At 26.4% G+C, this 26,979-nt stretch overlaps 5 protein-coding genes across 6 annotated transcripts in view; 1 reads left to right on the top strand and 4 right to left on the bottom strand.

Annotated features, from left to right (window-relative positions):
- The window catches only part of LOC145961090 (uncharacterized), a 146,295-nt gene that overhangs the window by 25,989 nt on the left and 93,327 nt on the right, over positions 1–26,979 (top strand). The window contains exon 3 of the mRNA XM_083080934.1: positions 15,755–15,842. The gene's annotated coding sequence lies outside the window, so the exon portion shown is untranslated. The remainder of the gene's footprint in view (positions 1–15,754; positions 15,843–26,979) is intronic.
- Positions 379–9,650, bottom strand: LOC145961093 (rhodopsin). Of its 2 annotated transcripts, XM_083080945.1 has the most exons (7): positions 9,334–9,650; positions 8,964–9,225; positions 7,007–7,101; positions 4,776–4,886; positions 1,669–1,928; positions 1,348–1,463; positions 379–1,041 (listed from the first exon to the last, which is right to left on the bottom strand). In XM_083080945.1, exons 2-7 carry the CDS (start codon positions 9,168–9,170, stop codon positions 823–825), a joined length of 1,008 nt encoding a protein of 335 aa, XP_082937071.1. In that variant the 5' UTR covers positions 9,171–9,225; positions 9,334–9,650; the 3' UTR covers positions 379–822. The 2 variants fall into 2 exon arrangements, with proteins under 2 accessions (XP_082937071.1, XP_082937070.1); XM_083080944.1 differs by having other exon boundaries at positions 8,964–9,650.
- On the bottom strand, positions 12,159–13,577 carry Prosalpha7 (proteasome alpha7 subunit). Its single transcript, XM_083080946.1, has 4 exons — positions 13,415–13,577; positions 13,243–13,325; positions 12,647–13,038; positions 12,159–12,568 (listed from the first exon to the last, which is right to left on the bottom strand). Exons 1-4 carry the CDS (start codon positions 13,433–13,435, stop codon positions 12,300–12,302), a joined length of 765 nt encoding a protein of 254 aa, XP_082937072.1. The 5' UTR covers positions 13,436–13,577; the 3' UTR covers positions 12,159–12,299.
- LOC145961095 (uncharacterized) lies at positions 15,691–17,814 on the bottom strand. Its single transcript, XM_083080947.1, has 4 exons — positions 17,601–17,814; positions 17,006–17,117; positions 16,600–16,753; positions 15,691–15,850 (listed from the first exon to the last, which is right to left on the bottom strand). Exons 1-4 carry the CDS (start codon positions 17,784–17,786, stop codon positions 15,706–15,708), a joined length of 597 nt encoding a protein of 198 aa, XP_082937073.1. The 5' UTR covers positions 17,787–17,814; the 3' UTR covers positions 15,691–15,705.
- LOC145960299 (odorant receptor 13a-like) lies at positions 19,870–23,784 on the bottom strand. The gene is made up of 7 exons (XM_083079659.1): positions 23,657–23,784; positions 23,113–23,376; positions 22,347–22,797; positions 21,791–21,890; positions 21,566–21,688; positions 20,298–20,453; positions 19,870–20,058 (listed from the first exon to the last, which is right to left on the bottom strand). The coding sequence occupies exons 1-7, from the start codon at positions 23,667–23,669 to the stop codon at positions 19,999–20,001; spliced, it is 1,167 nt and encodes a 388-aa protein (XP_082935785.1). The 5' UTR covers positions 23,670–23,784; the 3' UTR covers positions 19,870–19,998.

Genomic DNA, 26,979 nt, shown 5'->3' with positions numbered 1-26,979 from the left:
CATTGTTTCAACGTCGTTTAATTTTTAGTATGCTTGGTTTGGCACATATATAATTCGAAAGTTAACTAAAAAAGTGTAATGTAGTTATGTCTATAAGTTTAGAAATGGAATAAATAGAATGGAATAAATATAGAATAATAATCATGCATTTTTGTTCTGGCCGAGATATATTTTTTAAGATGTATTTTCTTTCTCAATATTCCAAAAAAGGCGAAAGATATAAACATGTTATATAATAAAATTTTAATTTTGATATAAATTTTCAAGATGAGAGAACTTTTTGATTAATTTAATGTTTGTTTTGAAACAAGTGTTTGATTTCTTTAGAAACATAATAAGATAAATATTTATACGTTTCATTTTTCCCTAGAATTTTTTCAGAAATCAAAATCAATCTATAATAGTTATTTGAATTGTTTATCTAAATATAAACTCATAAAAACACATACGTGATATATCTTTTCAAACAAAATGATACAAACTCTAATATAAATGTTGTACTAAATAATAATTTATTTTATTTATTCTGCGCACACAACTTTTGTTTCATAAAAAATCATCTTGGATTTTATGAAATGCGAAACTGTACGCATTAAAAAAATTATAAACGGATAAGCCCAAATTAAAATAAAAAAAGATATGTATGAAATAAATCTCTGTTTTACACAGAAGATTCAGACTGCTTTTTTTAACAATTAACAAATAAACGACAAAAATAATATTTTACACTATTTATTCATTGTTGGTCTTCTGATAGCATCTTCCTCCATACGTCATTTTCCCTTCATGCACCATTTCTGAGAATAGAGCACAAGAGAAATTTTATTTTTCTGTTTGACTTGAACGGTTGAGACTCTTCATTTCTATTTTGTTCGTTGTGATTTTTGTATTGACTATCCTCGAATTCGTATTGGTGGAAAACATTTTTTTCCAGGTGTGATAAAACTGAACATTCAAATATGCGTATATGATAGGATTGTAACAGATGGAGGATTTCGCGAGAAGCGCAGGTAGCACCGTTACGATGTGGGAGGTTTGTACCTGCAGTATAAATTATTTTTTATGAGCTTTTGTGATCCTTCAAAGGCCGCCATATGTGGAGAGAAATTGATCGAAGCGTCGAGAAGCTATTGTCATGTCGATTATTAAATCTTAATATAGACAGGCAATCGCCTCTCAATCTTTTGACCTCGTTGCGATTAGACAAAATAATTTTGCTATTTGAATGTATATGTTATAAAATATTATAACATTTTATAACTGATAAATTAATTATAAATCAGCTCGAATTTCATAAATTAGCTCTTTTTCTCGAATATTAAACTTTTCGTGATTAGAAATACTCACATAGAAATATTGAACTGCGAGAGCAAGAATGGCATAGGGCAACCAAGCGATTAGGAAAGCAAGGACCATTAGATATACCATCATCGTGACTCTTCTCTCTCGTTTGTTATTTTGACCTAAGAGTAAGAAAAATACTGTTAGTCAAATTAGAGATTTAAAGATGACTTGAAACTACGTTATCAAATATGCAGCATATATTTTGTTCCTAAATTTGTATGCGAAAATTGTATTCAGCATTGTGTCTTTCGATAGAGAAGAATTATATTTAACTTTATATAACTAACCAGAGATTTATTGCTATTAACAAAATCAAAGACTCACCAATTCTCTGTTTTATTTTCTTCAAATTCCTTATAATGCCATAGTAACTGCTAATAATTATTGTGACAGGAAGGAAAAATCCAAAAATAAATAAAAATCCGATGTAAGAATCATTATGCGTCTCGGGATCGTGCAATTCCCAAGACACGCTGCAAGATATGTTACCGGCCTCCAGACCGTAGCTGCCCCAATTGAAAAATGGCGGTAATGACAAGGAAAGCGCATATATCCAAACCATAAATGCTAATACATAAGCATGTCTATAAAAGAATTAACAAATTTCTAAAAGAGTAAATATTAAACTTAGAGGATAAGAGCTTGTAGAAAACATTAAAATTAATGGGACAATATATAATGTTTATAATTATATTATTTTGCTGGGAGAGATTTAATTTGTATTAAAAACATTTATATTAATTAAAGTAAAGTATAAAAACTTAGCGTATTCATGAAAAAATTAAAATATTTTATCAGATTGTGCACATATTTAAACTTTGAAAATATATATAAAATTGTTATATATTTTTATAATTTGATGAATAGTTTAATTTGATAGTTATAATTTGATGGATAAAATTTAACTAAATATTGAATTTAACGAAATATTGAATGTTTAAAAGAATTCACGTAAAAATAACAAATAAAAAAATAATCGAATTATTCAAAATTATTAATTATTTGAATAAAGATATAATCGGATGCGGTTTAAGTTGAATTTCACGAATATAGGCACAGTTCTATTGATTTTTCTATTTATATTACATTTACATAGTTCATTATTATTTACAGAATTTGTTATAAAATATTTTAAAAAATAGCAAAACGCGCAAAAGAAGAATGAAAAAAAAGTTTTTTTATATGACGCATTCATATGTAAATTAGTTTTCATGCAAAATGTTAAAAAAGAGTTCGAAAATTCCAGAACATATTCTTTGATTCATTCAAAAACTGCTTTTTTGTAGTAAAAGCATGCATATAATTTGTTTAAAATAATTTCTCACACAATGTTCAAATTAAAGATTTTTATAAAAGTAATCCTTTTAAAAATCTAAGTTATATAAGTAAGCATATTTTTTTGTTAAAATTAAAATTAAAATTAAAAAATAATCAAAAATACTTTATTTTTGATATCTTCTTTATTTTTATAATTCAAAGATTATTAAAATTTATCCTGATATATTTTCACTGAAGAAAATGATGAATTCTTAGCAATAGCTATATCTTTCAATTTTTGAATTTATATTCTTAATATGAAGATAGGACAAATTAAAATATTGTGTGTGTATGTGTGTATGAATATATCATATATAAATTCTCGTTTGATGGAATACATGGTTGCGGTATTTGATGGATCAGAAATTTTAACTCGTTAGTGAAATATTTAATTCATTAAAGGAAGGATTTATTGTAAGCGGATTAAAAATCCGTTTGATCTTCTTTTAGTTGCTATCATCTTTAGATTTGCTCAAAAGAACAATCACTAACAAGAAGATTCATCAATCGATAACAAAGAGATTATTTTTAATCGTTAATAAAAAAGAGAATTTATGTGTAATATATTTATACACGAAATATTTTAATTTATCCTCTCTTTGTGTTAAAAATATAAATTCAACAATTGAAAGATGTAACTCTTGATAAAAATTTGTCGTTTTCTTTAGTGACAATATCGAAATATTTATAATAATCTTTGAATTATAATTACGAAGGCACAAATAATAAAGGATCCTAAAATACACAATATCAACACGACAATATTATATTTTGTATAACAATTCATAGAATGATTGATAGATAAAACATAATATTGTGATGTTGATTTTTCCCGAATTTCCGATTTATATCTATAATATTATTGATCATGCGCAAATTATATATGAATAACTTTACCTTCTCTTGTCGTAAAAAGAATAAAATTCTTAAAATCTATTCTTAAATTCTTAAAAACTGCGCTAAGATACATTTATTATTTATATTTATTTCGTTGCTTCTCAATCTTCTATATACGATAAACAAAACGAGTAAAGAATGATGCAATTAAAATTTATCGCAAACTGCATAAATTTATTATGTGTAAATTATGTCTTAAAGATGTTTACGACCACTGTAAACGATTATTTCGTAGATATGAATAACGCTTCCTGGAGAATGTCGCGATGAAAGTATGTGTGCGATGGAAAGTCGAGGAATGCTTAAATTGATCATTTCACTATACCTTTGTATATACCATAATCCCTACATTCTATTTTATAAGAAAAAAGGCAAATTATTTTCTTAAAATATAAATTTTATACATGACAAGAGCGAGAATTTATTTCTCACTAACGATTTTTTTTTTCAGTCAATATTTATAAAATAAATATTAACCAGGTTTGAAAAACTTGCTCTAAAAACTCTAAAATAACATAATCTAAAATAACAAAATTTTAGTTACATAAGTTTTCCTCTTGTCTGCGTATGTTTTTGTGCACATATATGCATATGTATATACAGGATGAGTCAAAAGTATGTGTTAAAAATTTGTGAGCGTGTTCCTGAATAAGAAAGACGAACAAATGTTCATATGGTCGTAAATGCTTCGTTATCGAAATGGACATAAATTAGCAGTATCAAATAATGATTTATTTGAACGTTTATAGTTTTGTTATTCTTTACAAGAGATGCTCTACGTGTCCTCCATCATTTTCAATACATGCCTGAACACGACGTCTACATGGCTGGTGCACTCGTTCGAAAACATCAGGATTTCCGCGGACTATCTCGCAAGCATTATAGATACGTGTCCATAGATCTTCATTGTTAACTGGTGTTTGATAGACGACGCTTTTGAAAATGATGACACGTAGAACATTTCTGGTAAAAAACAACAAAACTGTAAACATTCAAATAAATCATTATTTGATACTAATTTATGTTCATTATTTCGATAACGAAGCATTTGCGATCATATGTGAACATTTGTTCTTCGTTTTTATCCAGGAACACGCTCACAGATTTTTAACGCATACTTTTGACTCATCCTGTATATGCATATGTACACACACACACACAACACACACACATATATCTGTTTGTGTTCATCTTATGTGCGTGATTTGATTAATTACCTTATTGATAATACCTTCATTGGACATCTCACTAGCAGGAATCGTTCTATTGCCATTACCGTTAAATTACCGATACTAGCGAATCCCATGGTAGTCATAAACCACGCGTACCTAAAGTAGAAAATTTGCCGTAATTATATGTGTAATATAAATCTCTATTAAATAAAATATGTTGTGAATCGTAGATTATATATTCATAAATTAATATTAATTTCATAAAATGTCTTTTATTTAGAATTGAGGAAGTAGCTACAATGTATATAATTGAGTTAGTATTAAATTTTGAAGTTACAATAATATTATCCATATACAAAGCGTTCTACGTAAAGTAATATAAACAAGAAAACTTGAAAATTGTAATCTTCTTGTGGAGAAAAATATTTCCAAATCAAAATTATTTGTACAGAAAAACATTTGATGGCTTTTTACTCCTCTATATGTTTGATGGCTTCCAAAATTTAAAGATTATTCATATATCTTAAAATAAAATTATATATATTTTTTTACATAAATTAATTCTCCTCATTCTGTATATAAAAATATAATATTTGGGTGAAATTTTATAAAAGATGAATATTTTATATAATGTAAAAAAAATATATCTTATGTTTTGAAATCTCTTAGTCAGAAATTGTGTGCTATTTTTTTTGCATGGCATACACATATATTTTTTTTAAAGCTTGACATTTCTAAAATATTAAAGATCGACAGCTGCGACTGATGTTTAGAACGGTGAAGATTTCTCTCATTTTTAGCATCAACGAAAACGTTAGTCATGCGATAACAGCTGTTCGGCGATTAAAATTTTTCTCGTATACCCAAGTGTATAGACATTACTTTTTTGATTTTCCAGAGAAACGGAAGAGAAAACTTATTGTTTTATAATTATATTTTATTATTTTTTTAAATATTTCTGTTTGCATTTAGAACCAATAAAAGAGAAAAGAGTTTTACTAATAATAGTATGTAAGAAATTATATATAATCCTTGACAAAATCGTGTTACATATTTCGATATGTGTGTGTTTGAGATAAAAAATGATTTGAAATTTTTGGCATTTTATATTTTAAAAACTCAGGAGTCTATCAATTTTATTCGAATTAATTACAATTGAAGAATCTTGTATTCATATTACGAGTATATAACAAATGTGCTATATTAAATTTTTGATTATCATAATAACTTTTAAGATATTTTATTCGAGAGAGTATGATTAATATAAGAATTCTATATAAGAAAAAAAACGACAGCATTCGATAATAAATCCGATAATAGCTCTATGACATACAATGTGAGATACATCCATAATCATAACCGGATTGTCAATACGTTTACATATTAGATGTCGAGATATATTTTGATATATGTATACATATATTTGAAATATTAATTCGTTGATATCTCACTTTAATATTCTTATGAATAAAAAATAAAAAGTTTTATGTAACAAAAGATATATAGTTTTATTTAAAAAAATAACGATAATTTGTAAATCTTGGAAACGATTTCTCATTTAAATTAAAAACATACTATTAAAATAATATGTTAAAAAAACAACTGACTTTTCTTCAAAATATTTTTCCAGCCTATAGTAAATTTTCAAATTATTTATTTTTAAATTATTATTCCAAATGTGACTCTCTGTACACACATATTAAATTTTCTTATTTCGATATTTTATAAATTTGAGTAATAAAATATATACTAAATATATACTATTTCATAATAAAAATATTTTTCTTAAATTTTGACATGACGGAAGAAAGTAAATCATGTATCTTAGTAATTATGTATCTCACATCGTACATATGTGTATATATATTTCGGACATAATGTATATAAATATGAAAAATTATTGTCGATGTTTCAACTATTACGAAATAATTATGTCACGTAAAATCCAGATTAAAGCAATGGAAATATTATAATTAAATTTATTAATTGACGCATACGTTTTGATATTTTAAATATTTCCATTTAATTTTTTTAACCGGTTACTTATCATTAATAAATATAATAAAAATACAGTATGAACATATATGACTTTTTTACGAACATATATATCTGATTGTGTACAAAATTTGAATGAAATTTATGTATTATATATTATATTGTTAAGCTTAATCTTTAGTATTATAGGTAACATTTATTGTCATGAGGAGTAAAAGTTTTGGCTTTATAGATAAAAAATATTATACACATATTATTTAAATAATTAAAATGATATATACCACAGACACACATTATGGTTCCAATACCATGTACCAGCGATCGAAGATATCATTGTGATAGGATTCCCCAGCACAGCTACTAAAAAATCTCCAACCTGTTTCAATAAAAAAATGTATGAAGCATTATATAAAAATACTCAATAAGATTATTTATATAAATTGATCGATTTATACTTAATTATGCATTTTAAAGTTGTTTTTTTTTTTGTTTTTTACAGCAACAATTCGGATATTTTATATTATTTTCTTGAATTTTGCAATTAATTATATGCATGTGTATTTATAAAAGAAGCTCTATATAAAAGATATATAATACAAAAAGAATATAATATGTTAAATCCATCCAGATTTGATTGATTGAATTTTTGCAATGTCATAGTAACGAAAATTTTCCCAGAAATATAGAGGTATTTTGGAAAACTAGTGAAATATAAATGATGCTTAATTTCACTACATATATTTGAAATAAAATTGATTTAAACTAAATTCAAAGCCTATAAAAAGATAAAAATGTAATAAATATTATATTTATTATACTTTATATATTACTTAAATTTCATATTAAGTTTAAAGTTAAGTTTAAAATACGTTTTAATTTTCCAAAAATTATGTACATACAATTTGGTTTTAGTACAAGAAGCATGTTTCTATTTGAATCAATAATTTTATATAATTCTTCGGTAGTTTGTTATTCAAATGTATATTTTGTGAATTAGAATCTTTTGAACAATCTTTTCATTAAAAAGATTATGTATTACCTTAGAATTTATTCATACCTTTATTCATACCTTTATCACAAATAGTTTGCAAAATCAGTCGGTTAAAAAAAAACTTAATTAGACTTTTTATAAAACGCTAGTTTCTCTACAAAGATTCGACATTTTATATAGAAAAACTGTGATTTTGCGAAAAATATACAACGTAAAAACACATATATCTCTGTATAGACCTCTCTAAAATATTTTTATTCTAATTTAAATTTCAGTCAAAGTTTGTAGATGTACACTAATTTGTGTACATTAAAAAAATATATGATATGTATATTGCTAAAAGAAATATATTATATGTATTATATATATTATATGTATATTGCTTGATGTATTTAGAACTTGTTTTCGTATGCATGTCACGCGTATTTGTACGTCGTATAGTTAATGAAGTTTTCCTCATTGCCAATCTATATCGTGGCAACGTTAAGAAAGTTTTCCTTGGCTTGTAAAAGCTACAACTTATCCGTCATATAAATTTAAATATGGTTGTTTACTCTTATTTTCCAGTAGAGATGATTTAACTTTTTAAAACATAATTTTTTCTAATACAAATCTTAGAAATATGTTTATATATTATATTATTTGTGGTTATTCTATAATTGCGTATGATAAATAAATAAACAATATGTTTTAAATTTTATGAAAATTGGAAAAGATTATTATTTATATAAAAAATATATTTTTATAAAAATATTTATATAAAAAATTATATAAATGTATATATACGTGCTTACATGTAAAATTTCCTCAATTGAGTAATATTGCATATTTTTATATACTAGACATATGAGATTTTATATGTTGAATTTAACAGCTTTTTTGTATATAATAAATTTATATAAAAAATTATGAATAGGATTAAGGATAAAAGACCCGAATGCTAAGTAAAAATAGATATACTTATTATTATGTATAAAAGTTTTCTTAAATAATAATAAATATTTCTCTCTTTAGATTATCCTTAACATACAAAGGATATTGTTATTTTCTTTAAATAGTTTTTCAATACAGAATGATATCAATATGTATATAATTATAATGCAATTTTAATTAAATCAGGCTTTTAAAACTTCTACATATTCGTACATTGTCGTTAAAGTTGCACTTTAAAATATAAAGAAATTAATTTCTATGCGTTGATCATCTGCAAATCAAATTTGATAGAACGATATTGCAATAATACTTACAACCGTATTAACGAGGATCACATTGTTGGGTGTCCATAGCACTTGGGCGTCCTTGATAACAGTCAAAATGACCAGTAAATTCAGAGTGAATCCGAAAAAGCCGATGATACCAAGTACGATAGCCGCAAAAATATAAATAGCGGACAACCCTTGTTCCTCGGTGATGAGACCATCGTCCAATGATTTGGTGCTCAAATTCAAAGACATATATACTTCTTATCGTTGAATAGGATTTCCGGTTAGATCGCGAAGATCAGCTGTTCTATGATAGGAAGAGAATCGAAACACTCGGTTGACAACGATAACGAAATCAATGCAGCTTGTTTATGTGTAAAAAAAGAAAAATTCAAGAAAACGAGCGATAACTAACGACGCAATGGCGAATCCGTCCCGGCCGCATTAATCAAAACTAGTGGCGATGTTTCAAAATCATACTTCTCTTATATAAAACTTGCCCAAGCCGCCCTCGCCGCGCTTTCCCCAGCCACCCAGCAACCAACCAACCCCTGACAACGTGACGAAGCAGCATGCGCGTGGATCGAGTGGATCGCCAATGTTTCTTCGAAGTGCATTGTTCGTCCATAGGGATTCTAACACAACTCGCGCGCATACAAATAAACAAATACACATCTTTGTTATAAATTATATATATAAGCGCAATTTTATGAAATAATGTACTTACACATAAAATTAGTCATTAGATTATTACTTTTAATATATCTTGAGATATGTATTTTATCAAAAATATTTTAAATAAAGATTATTTGATTTTAAAAAGGATATTCTATAATCAGCATGACTTTTTCTAAATAAAGATGTTTCCAAGATTTTTCTTACTCTGTTTTCTTAATCATTCTAGATAAAAGATAGAATCATAAAAAAATTAATATTATGTAATATTTCATAATTTATTTTGATATATGAGATATTTCCAGATATGTAATATCTTATAAGGTATTCATTTCTCCATTAAAATATTTGCTAAATTTTTCATAGAATAATAAATAGAATCGATTCATGATTTTATACAAGTGTAATATTGCACCTGCAAGATGTAATTATACATCTTAAATGCGATTGTACATTTTTTAATATTAATTTGATTTATTCTGTACATGAAAGTTTAAAAATAAAGTCATCGAAAAGTAAATATTTTACAAGACATATATTTTGTCACAATATTGTCAAAGAGAAATCAATTTACATCTTATAAACTTTCTATTGATTTTTTAATACCATTCTATTTTAATATTTTGATATGTAAAGCAATGAAGAGAATAAACTTTTATGTAAGAGGAAATTTCTTTACTTTTTCACGTGAGAAAATATATATTGGTCATAGAATATTTTTCTAAAATCAAATCAAATAGTCTCTTTATGAGAAACATTTTTGTCTATAAAACATATCTTAAAATTTATTAAAGGTGATAGGAGATAGATTTGACTTATTTTATGTATGTATTATTTCTATTTTCAATTCATGTCGATTTGCTTGAGAATTCTATTATAATTTAACTTACTTTTTATTTTTCCATAATATTTTTTAGTTCTCCTGAAGAGAGGCAAGAAAGGCTCAATTTAAAGGCTCAATTAATATTAAACTAATAATGTTGATAATAGATACTAATGGTGAAACTAGACACTATAATCTCCAATATATCAATCAATCATGGAGATAGAATTTTTTTAAAATTTTAAAATCCGTGAAATATTTCTTTACATCTACGTTTTTCAGTCATATTGTTACAACTCGATTTATTTCCATTGTAAGTCTCCCCCTCTCTCTTTCTCTCTTTGAAGATAAAATTTCTATCTGGTCCTCTAAAACTTGCTCAAGTTACAAGGTACAAGATCATGTTGCAGTATCATCTTCTAACAAAGATTAGTGTCATTTTCTATAAAAGAATATACAACGTTTCTTGATGTTTTGCGTATCCTTCGACTTGATTTTGCAATTTATCGAGGAAAGATATCGCTTTTTTAGCATGTTTTTCGTCTGTTTCTCATAAAAGTACATATTGTCAATATTAAACCCACAAAAAGTAATGGAAAAATGTATTAAAATTGATATTAATGTTGTAGTATTGAGATAATTTTTCAATGTTATAAACAATTAAAAATTTGATAAAACGATTAATGGCAATTTGAAAAGAAGGAAGTTTGGTCGTTTAAATTAAATTTTAATTTTATTTCTCAAGTGGTTTATGCTTAAAAATCAATAATATAGATACTCATAAATAAGAGCACTGTTAACAAGTAATTGACTTCAAATCAGAAATAAATCCATTATTGAAAATCTAGTACATTTTATGCATAACATCTGTTGTTATCCAATTATCGCGAACAAGCTCATTAACACTATAAGGAAATATTCGATAATGTATAGGAATATGTACATATTATCATAGATTATTATATTCTTATCATTTTTTGTAATTGCACGCTTAAATCATATTAAACTCATATGAAAACATGGAGTAAATCCGTAAATCTTCTCTCGCATGATAAAAATTTGTTATAAGTTTTTACAGCGATATTTTTCAACGTGTTTGTTACGAGCGAGAGATAATTCCTTTGGAAATAGAAATAATTCGCTGAAAGGTCAATCCTTGCATGCGTTATTGGCAGCAAATACCTGATTTATGTTTTTTAACGAACGTTTCTCGATATTTTGTTAAAAAAAGAATAACAAAAGTGATGTTATGCAATTAAATCGCACTTGTTTTTTTTCATATATATATATATATATATATATATATATATATATATATATATATATATATATATCGCTGTAAAAACATATAACGAATTTTTGTCATGCGCGAGAAAATTTACAGATTTACTCCATGTTTTCATATGGGTTTAATATGACTTAAGCGTGCATTTACAAAGAATCATAATAATATAGTAATTTTCATAATCTATAATAATATGTACATATATATATATATATATATATATATATATATATATATATATATATATATATATATATGTGTGTGTGTGTGTGTGTGTGTTATGAATCGGATATAAAAATAATCCAATGGCAATGATTGTTGATCAGCTAAAAGATTTGAGCATTAAATAATTAATTTTTTTACATAGAAAAACAAGTTAAGAGAAATTTATATATAGAATCTTGTCATTTTTACTTGTGACTATTTCTATATTTCTATAAAATATTTAAACAGCATATTAATGTGTTTTCTTAAATAAGTTTTCTCTTTATTTCATTCATTTTTAAAATCTTGAATTGGTGCATATATATTTGTATTAATACTTAATTTTATCGTTTACAATACAAAGAATTTTAATGGCAGTATTCCTAACGTCATTTTACATATCCTCGGTATCACTGTCCGAATCTTCCGCCATTGCCTGCCGTGCCTTCGTCTCGGCCTCAGTTTTTACATCGATTGGTACACGTTCATGCCTTCCATTGGTATGGGCGCCAACCCAACTCATTTCTAATTCAAACTGTTTATCTTTCAACTCATCGTGAACGAGATAAATAATACGAGCAGCTTCCTTAACTAAATCCTTAGATGACATCTCTGATAACTTTAACTTTTCAATTTCTGTTTTTGCAGATTGTTTTGCTTTACCTACGAGATGATATATATATGCAAAATATAAATTTCTTCCTATATGTTCTAATTTATCATTATCAATATTTCGCTTACCTACTGCACAGCCATAATAACCATACGATACTCCTGATGGATCTATCATATATAATGCTGGACCATCAGTTTCATAAGCACTGAGTAGAACGGAGCAACCATAAGGACGTACAGCAGAATACAAAGTGTACGCGTGCATGTACATGGATACCCTTTCGTTTAAATATTTCAGTGGAATACCGACTCCGTACTGTGCCTTATAACTTGCAGCTTCTGATCTTGCAGTCTCAGCGATTTGTCTTGCATCCGATATTATACCAGAGACAGCCATACCAACATGTTGATCTATGTTGAATATCCGCTTATTAGCACCTGCTTCATAGAGTTTTGATGTCACTATCTTTTCTACAGCGAATACCACACTGTCTTTCCCTCGTAAGCCAATAACCGTCCTGCAACAAGATTGCAATCACATAAATAAGACAGATACATGCGTACTTTTTACTTTTTTTATGAATGTTTAATCAAATATTATATATAAAAGCAGATTTATGCGTTATTACAATATTAATTGTCGTGTGCAGGTTAAATCGATTTTATGTAAGAGTTTATTAAGGAAAATAGATGAAAATAAATATAGATGGAATAACACTCACCCTCCATTTTCTACGGCTTTCTGAGCATATTCCACTTGAAATACGCGCCCGTCTGGCGAAAATTGCGAAGCGGACAGGTCATACTGTAAGGAATATTAAGGTTAGGTTCTAATGTCAGTCGCAAACATTACATTTTACAAATCGTATCTCGCGTAATACGCAGTACACTTACCCCTGTGCCTATCGAACTCATTTTTTAGAACAGGTATACAGAGAGCAACGTTATTAGCTGTGATACGAAAAATTGTTTACACGTCTACGACGTGAGTAGGCGAAAATCAAACGTCTCAGTCAACCTCGCGCTTGCAGTACTTGCAATGCAATAGTCAGCGCGAGTGTCAGGATAGGTTAAGTAAAAGCGCGCGCGCAACGTCATCTGGTGGCAGCGATCGACAGACAAATGTGAACGGACGCCATAAGTGAGAAGATCTCAATCTCCGTCTCATCACGTTTTCTTTTTATTGAGTTTTACGAGTGGAATAATAAAATAATCCGGATTATCTTCTCATCTTATGGTACGTTTCTAAAGTTGCTATCAGATTTGTAACATTTTTAAAACTAACGAGAACGCTATATCGAAAAAAGAGCGCAAGCAAAATTTCAATATAGAATGAAAATTCAAAATTTTTCTCCTTTCAACATTAATTTTTGGTGGAATCGTTATTTGAACGATTATATCACGAAATACTGTGAAATTTTTAAATAGCTGCAACTTTTTAATATATATATTAATATATATCATAAATATAATATTCATATATAATATTCATATATAATATTCATATAATTCATGAACTTAAATAATGTTATCACACGAGGGAGAAATTTAGATATAAATTGATCGAATTTATAAATATATATGAAATTTAGTTTCACACATCTCTAGCCAGATATATATAGAATTTTAATAACTATTAAATACGTTCATGAAATGTAGACTGACATTTTTGTGAAATTACAGTTTCAGTCGAACATATCTAATATATGAAATATCAATATACAATTTCTTTTAGAATAATATATTAGGTTACATCTAATGCATACATTAATATATTAAAGGATCTATTGAATAAACAATAAATACCAGGAGCGATATAAGCGCTTGTATGTGTTTGTACATATAATTTAATTAAACTAAATATAACTAAATTAATTTCATATTCATATTCATAATGCATCGCATTGTTTGGCATTATTTCGCGTTAATTAATGAAACATCTGGACAATATAAATACTTGTAAATGAAATATAATATATTGCGAGCAACTTCAAAAGAGAATAAAATAGATGCATCTCAGAAAAACTTATATAAAAGAAATAATTATTAAAAATAGTACAAGACATAATAAATATATGTTTTATTATTCCTTAAAAATTTATTTGGAATGATTATGTAACTTCTATAAGAAAACAGAATAATAATGTAAATATGTTTAAGAATGTTTAAGAAAATTACTATAATAATAAAATATACTTTATAATAAATAAATATATAAAAACTTTTAAGAGTTATTGTAGGATAAAATTGTGAGCTATTATAGATAATATAGCTCTTATAAAATATAAGAACTATATTAGAGCTACATTATCAACTACAACTTTATTTATTATTCTTATTTATTGACAACAATAGTCACCAATGACAGTCACCAATACAACTTTGTATTGGAAATTAAAAAAATAAAATTAGCCTACGACAATGTCGTTTTTTTTAAATTTGCAGTGTGATTTCGATTTCATTATATTTCTATTTAGAAAGACATGTATAAAATAAAACTATAGAATATAAAAAAAACTAACAGTTGTATAGAATAAAACTAAACAGTTTTATTACATGACAGAAATCTCACATAGCTCATATCGATTAAGATTATTACAGATGAATTGCAATCGATCAAGATCAAAATACTATAATTTAAAATAATACTCTCAATTAGATTTTTCTAATAATAAATATTTTGTTAAATAATATAACGTTAATGTCAGTTAATAATGAAAAAGATACATATTTTTACTATGTAATAATTGCTAAATTAAAAGAAAATTTTTATTTTGTTTCGAATTAATATTACATTTTTATATTCGTATTAAAATTGCAATTATATCAAATAAAAAATATGCTTATGTTCTTTATGCAAATAACAATAATTATAACAAAACATGCAGAAAAATATAAAAATATAAAACATGTAATTTTAAAAAACAATTTTTATTTTTTCATTAATTATAATAACATTATTTCCATTTTTTGCACGAGAATGTCTATATGAAACTAAAGCACATTAAGCTTATTGAATGATTATCATTCAAATTATGATATAAAACAAGACATGTATAATTTTTAGAATTTTATAATTCTAAAATATTATTTATTAATAAAATTTAATCATAACTGGATTTGCATATATTTTTACCTAAGAAAATAGAATAGAATGTTTTATAGATACGTTATTAACATTTGCATTATCTTCTTTCGCTTTGCAAGAAATTATTTATATTCTCTTTTTTACAGCTGTATTCTGGTGGACATTGCTCGATATTGCCGTATTCAATCGCCTTTCGGAATTCCATGATCATCTTCTCGTAGTTAGATTCTGCAGGTAAGTTCCTGCGAAAATTTCACACGATAATATTCGATTTCAATGTGATAACAAAGTTCGAAATTTTTAAATAATTTATAAGTTTTTTAAAAAGAGTTCAAATTTCGTGTTTTAAATTGTTCCAATCATTCGAATTTAAAAATATTTTCGAACAAATCGATCTATTCAAATTGACTCCATGTAATATTGTGTAAAGTTAGATGATGTTAGTGATGTGATAAATAATAAGGGGAATAAATAGAAGTGATGTGATAAAAGATAAAAGGAATAAATAGAAGCCATTTATTTTTTACAATAAATTTAATAATTTTAATCGAAAATTTTTCTTAGTGTTTGAATTACTCAGTTTTTCGAGAATGAACAAATAAAATATATAATCAATTTCAAAAATTTTTTTGTTCTGGATTTATATTTATGAATAACAATTCTTCCATATTATTACATGTGTCAAAATATTTTGCAATATTTGGTCTATCTTATTAATCACAAATTCATCAAAATCACACATGTGAAAAAAACCGATATGTAAATATCGGTTATTAGTATAAAGAAAATAATCCAAATACCGTTATAAAACCAAATACAATTTTCGATGATTTTCCTGACAGTTTTTAGTTTTTGTTAACGTTTCGTGATTTTTGAAATGCTCTTATAAAATATAAAGCGTATTCAAGTACTTCTTTTTATGATAAAATATATAACTTATTAAAATAAACCTTTATTCTTCAAATTATTTTTTAATATTTTATATACATACTGTGGCATCAATTTCATTGTTTGCAAGAGCATTTCAGCTGCGCCAAGATATTCTTTTGCTATATGTGGTTCTTCGCAAGCTGCTCTATATAAACAGGTATCACCGATTAGGTATCCAAGAGCTAGCGCGAGTTCACCTTCCGACACAATATTTTCTGAAATTAGCAGAAAGTTATTACAATACCTTAATATTATTATATATAATTTTTAATTATAAAACATAAACATATATTTTCCATATATATTCGTATATTACAAATACGTATTTTTAATTCCGGAATTATTTAAATTTTTAAAAAGTGCAATAAAATATTAATTATTTTCTTATATAGTAAATTTTTGTCAATTCTTATCAGTGCAATCATTAGAAATTTTTGAATCACAAACATTAAATTTGCTAAAATTACCATCTTCTAATTCGCGTCCTTTGTAGCCGTGTTGTCCTATATAACCGGCGCCAAACACAACCGCTTTGAGTACCAAAAGAAGCAGCAGATTTGAAAGATTTAAATTGAGCACCTGCAAAATTACTTTTAATATAACTCTTATTCAAATTTTCAATATTTATCATTAAATATTCTGATAAAATAACTTGAAATATATAAGAGTAAAATAGAATTTAAATAAAATTATATATATAGAATGTACGAAAAATGCACATACACATAAAAATTATATATTACATAAATTATATATAATTATAAATATATGTATTATAATATATATAATGTAATATAAAAATATATAGTATAATTAAAAATATATAAATATATAATATGTGTGAAATACATATAATATATATAATATAAATATATTTTATTTTATATTTTTATATTTTATTATATATATGTATATTTTTATATCTCTTTTCCACATTTATCCATTTTTTCTATATATAAACATTTCTTGATTTAATTAATTCTATTACTGATTATTATTGAAATAATATTAATTTATATGAAAATGATATATAAGCTTGAAGTTTTTACATGATGAGGTTACCTGACTGCTAGTTGTTGATCTTTGCACAAGTTCCTTCGCGATCTCAGCCAGCATTGATCCGGCATATTTTTTATCACTGGTCTCTTTGTAAGATTCTCGATCGGTAGTACGAGGATATACACCGCAAATTACCAGTACGACAATCACAAACACTTTAGAATTAATTATCATGTTTCTCGATGACATACGTGCGCGTAATCAACAAGGCAGTTCTCCACAAATAAACATAAATTCTCGACAATCGCTTAGATTATTACCATTTTTTTATGATTCTTAGAGGAGTATCAAGCAGAATTTCTTTTTGTTTTTTTGTGAAATCTTAAATTTTTAATATCTACAAATGCAAGCTTGGAAATGTATGTACTGTAATTGTTCCTAAGTTGAGATAACGAAACGTTAACTCTTATGTTCGAAGATAAAATAACTTTGCAACGATGTATCGTACTTTTATATCGTACTTTTATGCGTGTTACGCTCCCGGTAAAGCGTGAAGCCACTTTTATCCATATTCATCTGAGCTCGAAGTGACTGTCATCCTTTGATTTTCTCCATTGTGACGATAAACCATGCCATTGCTAATGATACCCATTAGTCGCTCTCCAACTCTTGGTCGTACGCTCTATGCGCGCATTTTCTTTACGCGTTGACGGAAATAAGCGGTGAAAGCACACTTGCAAACTTTTACCACAATAAAACGTCGGTATTGGAATTAAACGATGCATTCACGTAGATCGCCATTTGAAGTATTTCATCTATTCGATAGCTTTTCAATTCGTACTCGTGCAGATACGGTATTGGCATTTATTTGATGCTCGTTATTTGGCCGAAAAATTTGGACAGCATTATATGTTGCGAAAATATTTTTAGAAAGGCGGCATTTTTAATACAAATTGAAATAAGCCAATGAAAAATAAAACGATAAGCAAAACTATGAGCAATAAAATGATCGGATCTAGGGATCTTTCATGTCGCAAATGCATATCATCAATTATTTACAACAGTAGAATTTATGCAAATTTCGTAGCTCAAAGCTCTATTTTAGTACAGTCGAAATACGCATGACCGATCGCGCAAACTAAAACCATTACCTTTCAGTTAGAGGCGGAATAGTTTATGAACTTATAACGTGAATTCGTAATCATACGTTCTATACATTCCTTTATCAAATATGTATCAATAAAATGCACTTACGTGAGCAATTCGTTCGCAAAGGATCAAGTCGCTTGAATATGCGTCAAGCGGAAAAACAAGTTGATGAAAAAAAGAAAAGACGAGAAAAGCTGCGAGTTTCTACTGCATAATTAATGTGAGAGATCCGACTCCTGTCGGAACTTCTCATTAATAGTTGTTGCGACTCCTCCTCTCTTCGTTTCGTCACGTTTCGTCCCCTCATCTTTCTTTTTCTCCACTGTAATTGTCTGCTACATTTCTTATTCACTGCAATTTTCTGTACGAAGTTGCAGAATACATGCACGTTATGCCTCAAGAAAGTTCTTTTGATATATAATATATTAATTTTAATATCGTTTATCAATTATTTTGGAGAATTTTTATATCATATTTAAAGAACACATAAAAATTGACTTGCGAGTGTGAAGCACAAATATGCAATAAAGATTATTGTATCTCTTTTCTATGCAGTATAAAATTAATCATACCAATTGATATTAGTACATAATTAGTACAATAAATTATTTTAATTTTCTAAGACTTTTTATAAATAAATTGAAAATTAAAGAAACAATGAAGGAGACAGAAGAGTTTTAGTTTATATTGCATATAAGCTTGATTATTGATATTTAACTATTTAATATTATATTTGAATACTTGATCATCTGTTTATCCATATATTAAATTAATAAAATTTTTATACATTATTTTTTCATTTTATAAATAGCTTATCATACTCTTTAGCATATATTTTGTACCTATTGATTGTTCTTTACTACTGGCGCTCTCTGAATTACAACGGTTCAAGCTACATTACCACTTGTAAATATCGGCTGTTGATTAATAATATAAATAAATTCTATTAATCAAAAATAAAAGATATATGTGTGAAAAATAATCTTAAAAAATTTAATTTTCATATTTTTATGATTTTTATATAAATTGAAAATTCGATTTGTAAATTTTTAAGAATTTTTACCAATAATTTTCTTCCCTTCTTGGAAATTCTTAAAGTCTTGTAATATAAAAAAATTTCTGCATCGCGTTGTATAACATACATATTGATTTTTTTATAATTAATATACAATTTATATCTGGTACTACTTTATTAGAATATGTACATTTTACAAGCATCTCGAAAATATATCGATTCTATTGCAATCGATGATTTCATTAAACAATTGATACATACAGATATTTTTCGCATTATTAAATTTTATTTAATTTTTCACTCTAAACTGTTTATTGCGTAGAGACACGACATGTAAGTTACCGATCTCTTCAGAACCTAAAATTGATATACAAAATCGATTTTGATCTTAATGAGAATTAAATTTTTTTTGAATTATAACATATTTCATATTTCTAATTAGTAGACTTTATATTTATTCTTATGTCAAGAAAAATAATCAACAAAAAGCTTATATTTATTTTTTGTTCTACTGAAATGAAACAAAGTTCCAATTTTTTAAAAATAATAAAATGAAAATGTACATACATATATAGCTATATTTCATAGTTTTATACCTCACTGAAAAGTTCTCGATTGAAGGAACAGAACCGGCCGGCGGTGATTTGTAATGGCGATTGAGCACGACACATAATGATAATTAGCGACTTTGCTTCGCAAGCTGACAAGTTATACCAACTGCAATCATATGCCGCATATGCTATTTTCGTACTCTGGAATGTCAAATTCAAAAGATTCCAAAGGAGAAACATGAATTATATAGTAACGCGGCGAAATGAAAAAGCTGAAAAGATCACACTAAATATGAAAATATGATTAAACCCTCTTGTATTTCATATTTTAAATCGTATACAAGTCATAGAAAATTATAATTATGAATTTACAAAAAGCCTACATATTAATTTTTTTGTGATAAAATAATTTTTTTGCAGTTTTTTTTCTTTTTATCAACAATCGACTGATTATATTAGCATTTTGTACCTTTTTTTACACATCATGTCATAAGAAATCTTATTGGACATGTTCAATTTTTGAGTTTTCAATTCATATTGCATTACATATTGCATATGTAAATTATAAGTTACTAAAATAATGAGTAAATTTTTTTCTTATGTGAAATTCTAGAAGAAACTTTTTTCTTATATGAGATTCTAGAATAGTACAAAAATAAAATAAAATGCATATTTTTATAAAATAATAGATTATATCTATTATTAGATTTAAAAGAATTGAACAATTATATAACACATATAGAATTTCTATCTTTTAATGAAGTTTGAAATATTTGTTTATCCGTTTTCATTTATTGCTTATTGCTATGTATATTCATCTATTCTCCTAGATCAGCTACTTATGATATATTAAATGTGTAACAAAAAAATGTGAAAAAAAATGCGTATTTCAATTTCGCTTGTTAACATCCAAGGCGTCATGCAGATTGATTTAATACGAAAGCGTGTAGTTAATGACTCCATTATCTTTGTAATCGGGTCATCATCGTGACGATGCAATTTCACTTTTTAGAATGAAGAATGGTATTTAGAATAGTACTTATAATGAAGAGTAAAAATATGTCGATTGAGATAATATCATTTACCAATAAATATAAAAAATTTTATCTTTTTCTGAAAATTTAATTTTGTTTTCGAGAATTTTATCTGAGACATAGAGATATAATTTTAAAAATATACACACACATACACACATATATATATATATATATATATATATATATATATATATCAAAAGTTATATTAACATATCAATCAGAAATTATCAATTATGTCAACACATCATCGGAAATTATCAGTGATTATCATATTACCTCGACAAGTAATCTTTCGCCGATATAACAATACAAGTACAGCTGCAACAATATGTAAACTACATATATCATCAGGAAGATGATTTGCAAGGTGAGGAATTCGTTTATTTCGCCGATCATCGACTACAAAATAATGAAGAATCATTACGACAGATTAGTTAGATTACAGTTTTCTCTTTTTTTTTAATTTTTAACTAGATTATTCCCTTTCTTTGTACGGCTCACCATGAACGCTTGTAAACACTGGAAACAAAGTTGCAACGAACATCCCACCATCTGTATCAGAAGCATCATGTTGAAACAGTCCTCGATTGTTTCTGCAAATCTTATGGAAAATGCCATCGTGTGAAAACAAAAATGTTTTAAATTATATTTATTTTTCACAAACAAATCGTATCATTGATTTCAAGTCTTTTGATCATTTAAGAAGTTTATTTAAAAATTTATTAAATTATACTTTGTATATAAATAAGCAAAATCTTGAAGTAACTCAATATTTGACCACGAACAAATCCGGCGAAATATCACAAATAGAATATCGTATTTATAAATAATATCGGTAGATATTTTTTTGGCACGTTTAAAGTTATATTTTATCGGATGTAAAATCTTTTACCTGTATATCTCTTGTAAGTTCGTTGAACGCTATGATTTGTGCTCCTTATGGATAAGCCATATCACCCGAAATGAATTTGTCAGGAAAATTGTGAAAAAATTGAGGAGTCGTGAAAATCTTTCATTATGCTTTCTTACATCGCGCTTTACTCGATTGATTTCTCACCTGTTGAGATATTCATGTTTCCTCACGATCTTTCTTAATTTCGTCTGGAACCTTGTTTTTGTACAGTCATGTAGATTTATTAGTTCTTGACGTAAATTCGCGAGTTGACCGCACGTATGAAGTACCAGAGTGGCAATGAAAGTGTCCACTGCCGCATAAGTAACCGCCGCATACATATTGGCGATGATTTGTCCGAAGAAGGTTAATTCGTAAGAAGGACTATTGCTCACGTTGTAAGGAAAATATGCACGGAATAATAATTGACGACCGGTATGTCGGATGACGATGTATCGATACGTTACATAGGTGATCGCCACTATTTCAGCCATTATGGTGCTTCTTATGGATAGATTTCGAGTGATCTTTGCTATATCTGACATTATTTTGCGCTCTCGCTTATCCACGGTCATATTCCAATCCTTCTTCATGCTTGATATAAGCATCTTCATGGCTTTTTTAAAGTGTAGAAAAAATTTGAAATATTAATTTTACAAAATCAGTTTTATTTCAATATTCTTTCCCTATTTTAACGATTTCAGATTCTAAATATGTAAGTGTGTGTATATCTAATAATACAATGTATTATAATTTTTATTATGAAATTGAAAAAATTTATAATGCACTTTTAAATTGAATTATAATTAATTTATATCTTATCAGAATTTATTCAAATATTCTATTTAGGATTTCTAGATTGTAGACATCGAATTATTATACGCGCTATGATAAAAATTGGGACTTGTGGTATGAAAATTGATATATTTACATCGACCGTTTGACCAAAATATAGCGGTCTTTAACAGCGAGATCGTAATTGTTATATTTGCCATGGACAAGTTTTCTATCACCAAGTCAAAGTCGTTCCAGATGAACAATAAATTGGCCGACTGTGGTGCGCATACGAAGCAGAACATTATTAGAATTGGGACTATTGCCTTGTAACTAGAAGTTCGATCGAAATTTCTATTTTCCGGCCAAATTCCCATAAACATCATAGTATAACGATTCCATCCGTGTGCGTATTCGGATTCTGCCTTTTTAAACAAAGATATTAATGAACGCAAATTTTTTTCTGTAATTTGTAGCACTTTGTGGCATAAAACATTCTGATATGATGTTAATATTATAAAAAAAGAAAGTTATATTAACAAGTTGAAAGTTACGTTAATAAAGTGAAATATTTATTCCAATTAAATTAAATAAAATTAATGAACAGAAACAAGAAGTATTTTAAATATTATAATCTTTGCTAAAATAACTTGATATTATACATCCAATAATCGAATAAATTCTTAATCTAGAACGCTCACTGCCATTTCGCATAGTTTTATGAATTTATTACATATTAAATTTTATTTATAAAAGAATTTACGAAGTATTTTTAAAGAGAGATTTAAAGAAAAAATTGAAACCGACACCTCGATTGGCATCTTGAAGTTTTCGCGACAACAACATTAAAGTAACTGAAAGGATCTGTCTCGAGGCGCATGCGAATCTTGATGACGCATGCTCTTTAAGAATATGTTACGTACTAAAGGAAATAATATTATATTGTATCCGACAATATATGATATTTTATTTTTCAAATCAGGAGGTTAGAATAATTATTAAAATACTGAAGGTATTTCGATATAATACAAAATTTTCCTCATTTTAATTATTTTTTGTGAATATAAGTAATAATAATTTTATTAAAAATTAAAGGCAAATATCTTTTCTAATAATTTTTTTAAAGATTTATATATTACATTAAAACAAATAAATTTTAAAAAATACGTAGTATTTTAAAAAACATTTGTGTTTCTAAAAAGCATTTGTGTGTATTGTGTACATCATTGTTTACCATTACTATTGTTTTGGAATTATTAAGTTGGAATTATAAGTTGTTGAGTCATATATGCAACAATTTGTCCATATTCCTGATTATCGACAAATAAAAAATAATAATAATGATATAATCTCCTAAATAAAAATAAATAAAAATATATTAAATATTACACATTATATTAAAAGTATATTAAATAAAAATATATTAAAATATATTAAAATTCTTTCGGAAGCATTATAGAGACCTTAAAAGATGTCATTATACAATATAAAGGTTCCCTCTCTCGAAGAACTTTGCAAGCAAATAGCGATGAAACATGAAGCTCTCATGATCACTATACACATTTTATGATTATCGGTTGATGTTAAGAATAGTAACTATCATATTTTCGTCATATTATGTCATATTATATCATGTCATATTATTATTGCTATATTACTATATAAATTATTCTATAAATATAAAAATCATATATTTTGTTTATATTTTGCACAATTTATCACAAATATTTTTACAAAGCTATTGTTTTCTCTTTGTGAAGAAAAATAATACTTATTTCTTAAAAGTACATGTAATATATAAATAAATAATAAAGGTAAAAAATAATTCATTCCTTATGCATTATCAATTCGGATAATTATTTACTTGTAGAGACTACATCTTGATTTCAATAATTCTCATATATGTTATCAAGGTCATCATTTTGAATATTGTGAAAGTTTAATTGGTCATTGTTTATTAAAAAGTTATAAACTAAAAAACATCTAATAAATAATGTAATTTCAAATTTCATTGTTTATTACAAAGTTATAAACAAAAAACGTCTAATATGTAATTTCATGAAACTATATACATTTTAATACCTTGACCTTCGCTGAGAATGACCTTCGCTTCGTCTTACAGCGTGGTATTTCGCCTTCTTTCATGGGGGGGCTTCACTTCCGAATGTATGGCCTAATCCACAAATCGGAATTCATTGCGTTCCGGTATGTACATTTTACCTTGATCCTCGTTGAAAGTGAACTTCGCTTTATCTTACAAAGTATATGCGTGGATTCAGTGGATTTCGCTCCCCTACGGGGGGTTCCACTTTTTGAAAGGTATAACTTAATCCAAGCCTTTTCTAATTTAAACCAAATTTTAGTTATAAATCAGAAACAGGTTTGTGTGAGTTAAGTTATATTTTCCGGAAATGAAGCCCCCCGCAGGGGAGTGAAACTCACTGCGTTCCGGTATATATTATACATTTCATCTTGACCCTCGCTGAAAGTGAACTTCGCTTCGTCTAGCAAAGTACATATAGTCTGTCTCATGAAATTACATATTATTCATTAAACTTTTTTCGCTTACAACTTTTTAATAAACAACGACTAAAATCTTTATAACATTATTCAGAGTGATGATTCTTTGTGATAACATATGAGAATTATTCAAATCGGGAGATGGGGTTCCTGTAAGTAAATAATTATTTAATACATCTATTTTTTAAAAATAAGTATTATTTTTCTTCACAAAGAAAAAAAATAATAGCTCTGTAAACGTAAATAAATATCAAACAGTTCATAAACTCACTAATAAATAATTGATATATATATATATATATATCAATTATTTATTAATCAATTTAAACTGTTAATCAATTGAAACTGTTTGATATTTATTTATTCACATTTTACGAATTCGTAGCAATGATAGAAAGTTTTTCTTATATTTTGCATATTGTAAAACATTATAAGAATGACAACTAACATTAGGATTATAAATCGGTTATTAAATAATAATGCTGATAAATAATGAATAAAAAGAAAAATACAATACTATTTTGTTAAAGTAAAGTTTTATATGTTTAACAATAATTTATTTGTGCTTTGAAATACTATTTTTGAAACACTATTTTTATACGCACATATGCAGTTATATCTTATGTTCTCTTTGCTTAACGTGTAAATCTTTTTTCGCAAGAGGGATATATTTCTGCAAGGTTTTACACTACTATCCGGTCCGTAAAATCGGTGTTTCAATTTTGTTTCCATTTCCTAGAAAACTTTTCTAAACTTTTTTACAATTCTGCTTATACGAGGGGAAACAAAGAACGTTTCGTGCACAACTCAATCATTTGATTTATGCACCATGCAACTTTCCAGCTAAAAAACATGTCCATTCTACGCTTAGAAAGCAAACATTTTTTGCAGACATATGAAGTTTAATATCAACTCTGACAAACTTTCGTGGAAGTTTTAGGAATGATCTATAGACGATTGCAATGAACTATACCTCTTGCGAATGTTTGAAATTACTAAGAGCGAAATGTTCTCTTTATGTAATAAATAATTTTTAATTATGTAATTATTATTATATGTATTATTTTCTGCTACATATTTTTTAATTAATGAACATTTAATAAACATATAAAATAACATATTAAGCAACAAAAACATATAATCATTTTAATTAAAAAAATATTTTTTTACGTTTAGCAAAATACATAAGCACATATATAAAATAAAAATAAAATATTTTAATCAACAAGAATATAAAATTAAGAAAATATTAAAGACAATACAAATAGTCCGATACATCTTCTAAGGCAGAACAGGCAAATTATTTTGCAATTTCTACTCTTTTCATAATAGTAATTTAATGATAGTTAATTTTTATAGAATTTTCTTACAGAAGTTTAAATTATCGCGCACACATATAGACACATATTAATATAAAAAAATTGGGTTTTTATATTTTACTATATTACGTGACTATTTCACATATAAAATAGAATAAAATTTATATTTTTAATAGAAAATATAT

This window comes from Camponotus vicinus, unplaced genomic scaffold (assembly GCF_025532165.1).
Source record: "Camponotus vicinus isolate PSW18456_S1 unplaced genomic scaffold, iyCamVici1.0 SCAF_10, whole genome shotgun sequence".
Classification (NCBI taxonomy): Eukaryota; Metazoa; Arthropoda; class Insecta; order Hymenoptera; family Formicidae; genus Camponotus; species Camponotus vicinus.
Note: the sequence above shows the minus strand (reverse complement) of the source record. Positions and strands in the feature narration are given on the sequence as shown.

Bases quoted from the DNA above. Each gene is read 5' to 3' on its own strand.
- Prosalpha7 (XM_083080946.1), bottom strand. From the start codon at position 13,435: ATGAGTTCGATAGGCACAGGG. The intron at 13,326-13,414 runs GTAAGTGTACTG...TATTCCTTACAG, and splicing joins TGAGTTCGATAGGCACAGGG to TATGACCTGTCCGCTTCGCA. The intron at 13,039-13,242 runs GTGAGTGTTATT...ATCTTGTTGCAG, and splicing joins AAAGCCGTAGAAAATGGAGG to GACGGTTATTGGCTTACGAG.
- LOC145961093 (XM_083080944.1), bottom strand. From the start codon at position 9,170: ATGTCTTTGAATTTGAGCACCAAATCATTGGACGATGGTCTCATCACC. The intron at 1,464-1,668 runs GTGAGTCTTTGA...TCTTACTCTTAG, and splicing joins GAAAATAAAACAGAGAATTG to GTCAAAATAACAAACGAGAG. The intron at 1,042-1,347 runs GTGAGTATTTCT...TTTATACTGCAG, and splicing joins TCGCAGTTCAATATTTCTAT to GTACAAACCTCCCACATCGT.
- LOC145961095 (XM_083080947.1), bottom strand. From the start codon at position 17,786: ATGTCATCGAGAAACATGATAATTAATTCTAAAGTGTTTGTGATTGTC. The intron at 16,754-17,005 runs GTAATTTTAGCA...TGCTAATTTCAG, and splicing joins AGGACGCGAATTAGAAGATG to AAAATATTGTGTCGGAAGGT. The intron at 15,851-16,599 runs GTATGTATATAA...AAATTTTCGCAG, and splicing joins ACAATGAAATTGATGCCACA to GAACTTACCTGCAGAATCTA.
- LOC145960299 (XM_083079659.1), bottom strand. The intron at 21,891-22,346 runs GTGAGAAATCAA...ATTTTCCATAAG, and splicing joins AAACATGAATATCTCAACAG to ATTTGCAGAAACAATCGAGG. The intron at 20,454-21,565 runs GTAATATGATAA...TTGACATTCCAG, and splicing joins GCGAAAGATTACTTGTCGAG to AGTACGAAAATAGCATATGC.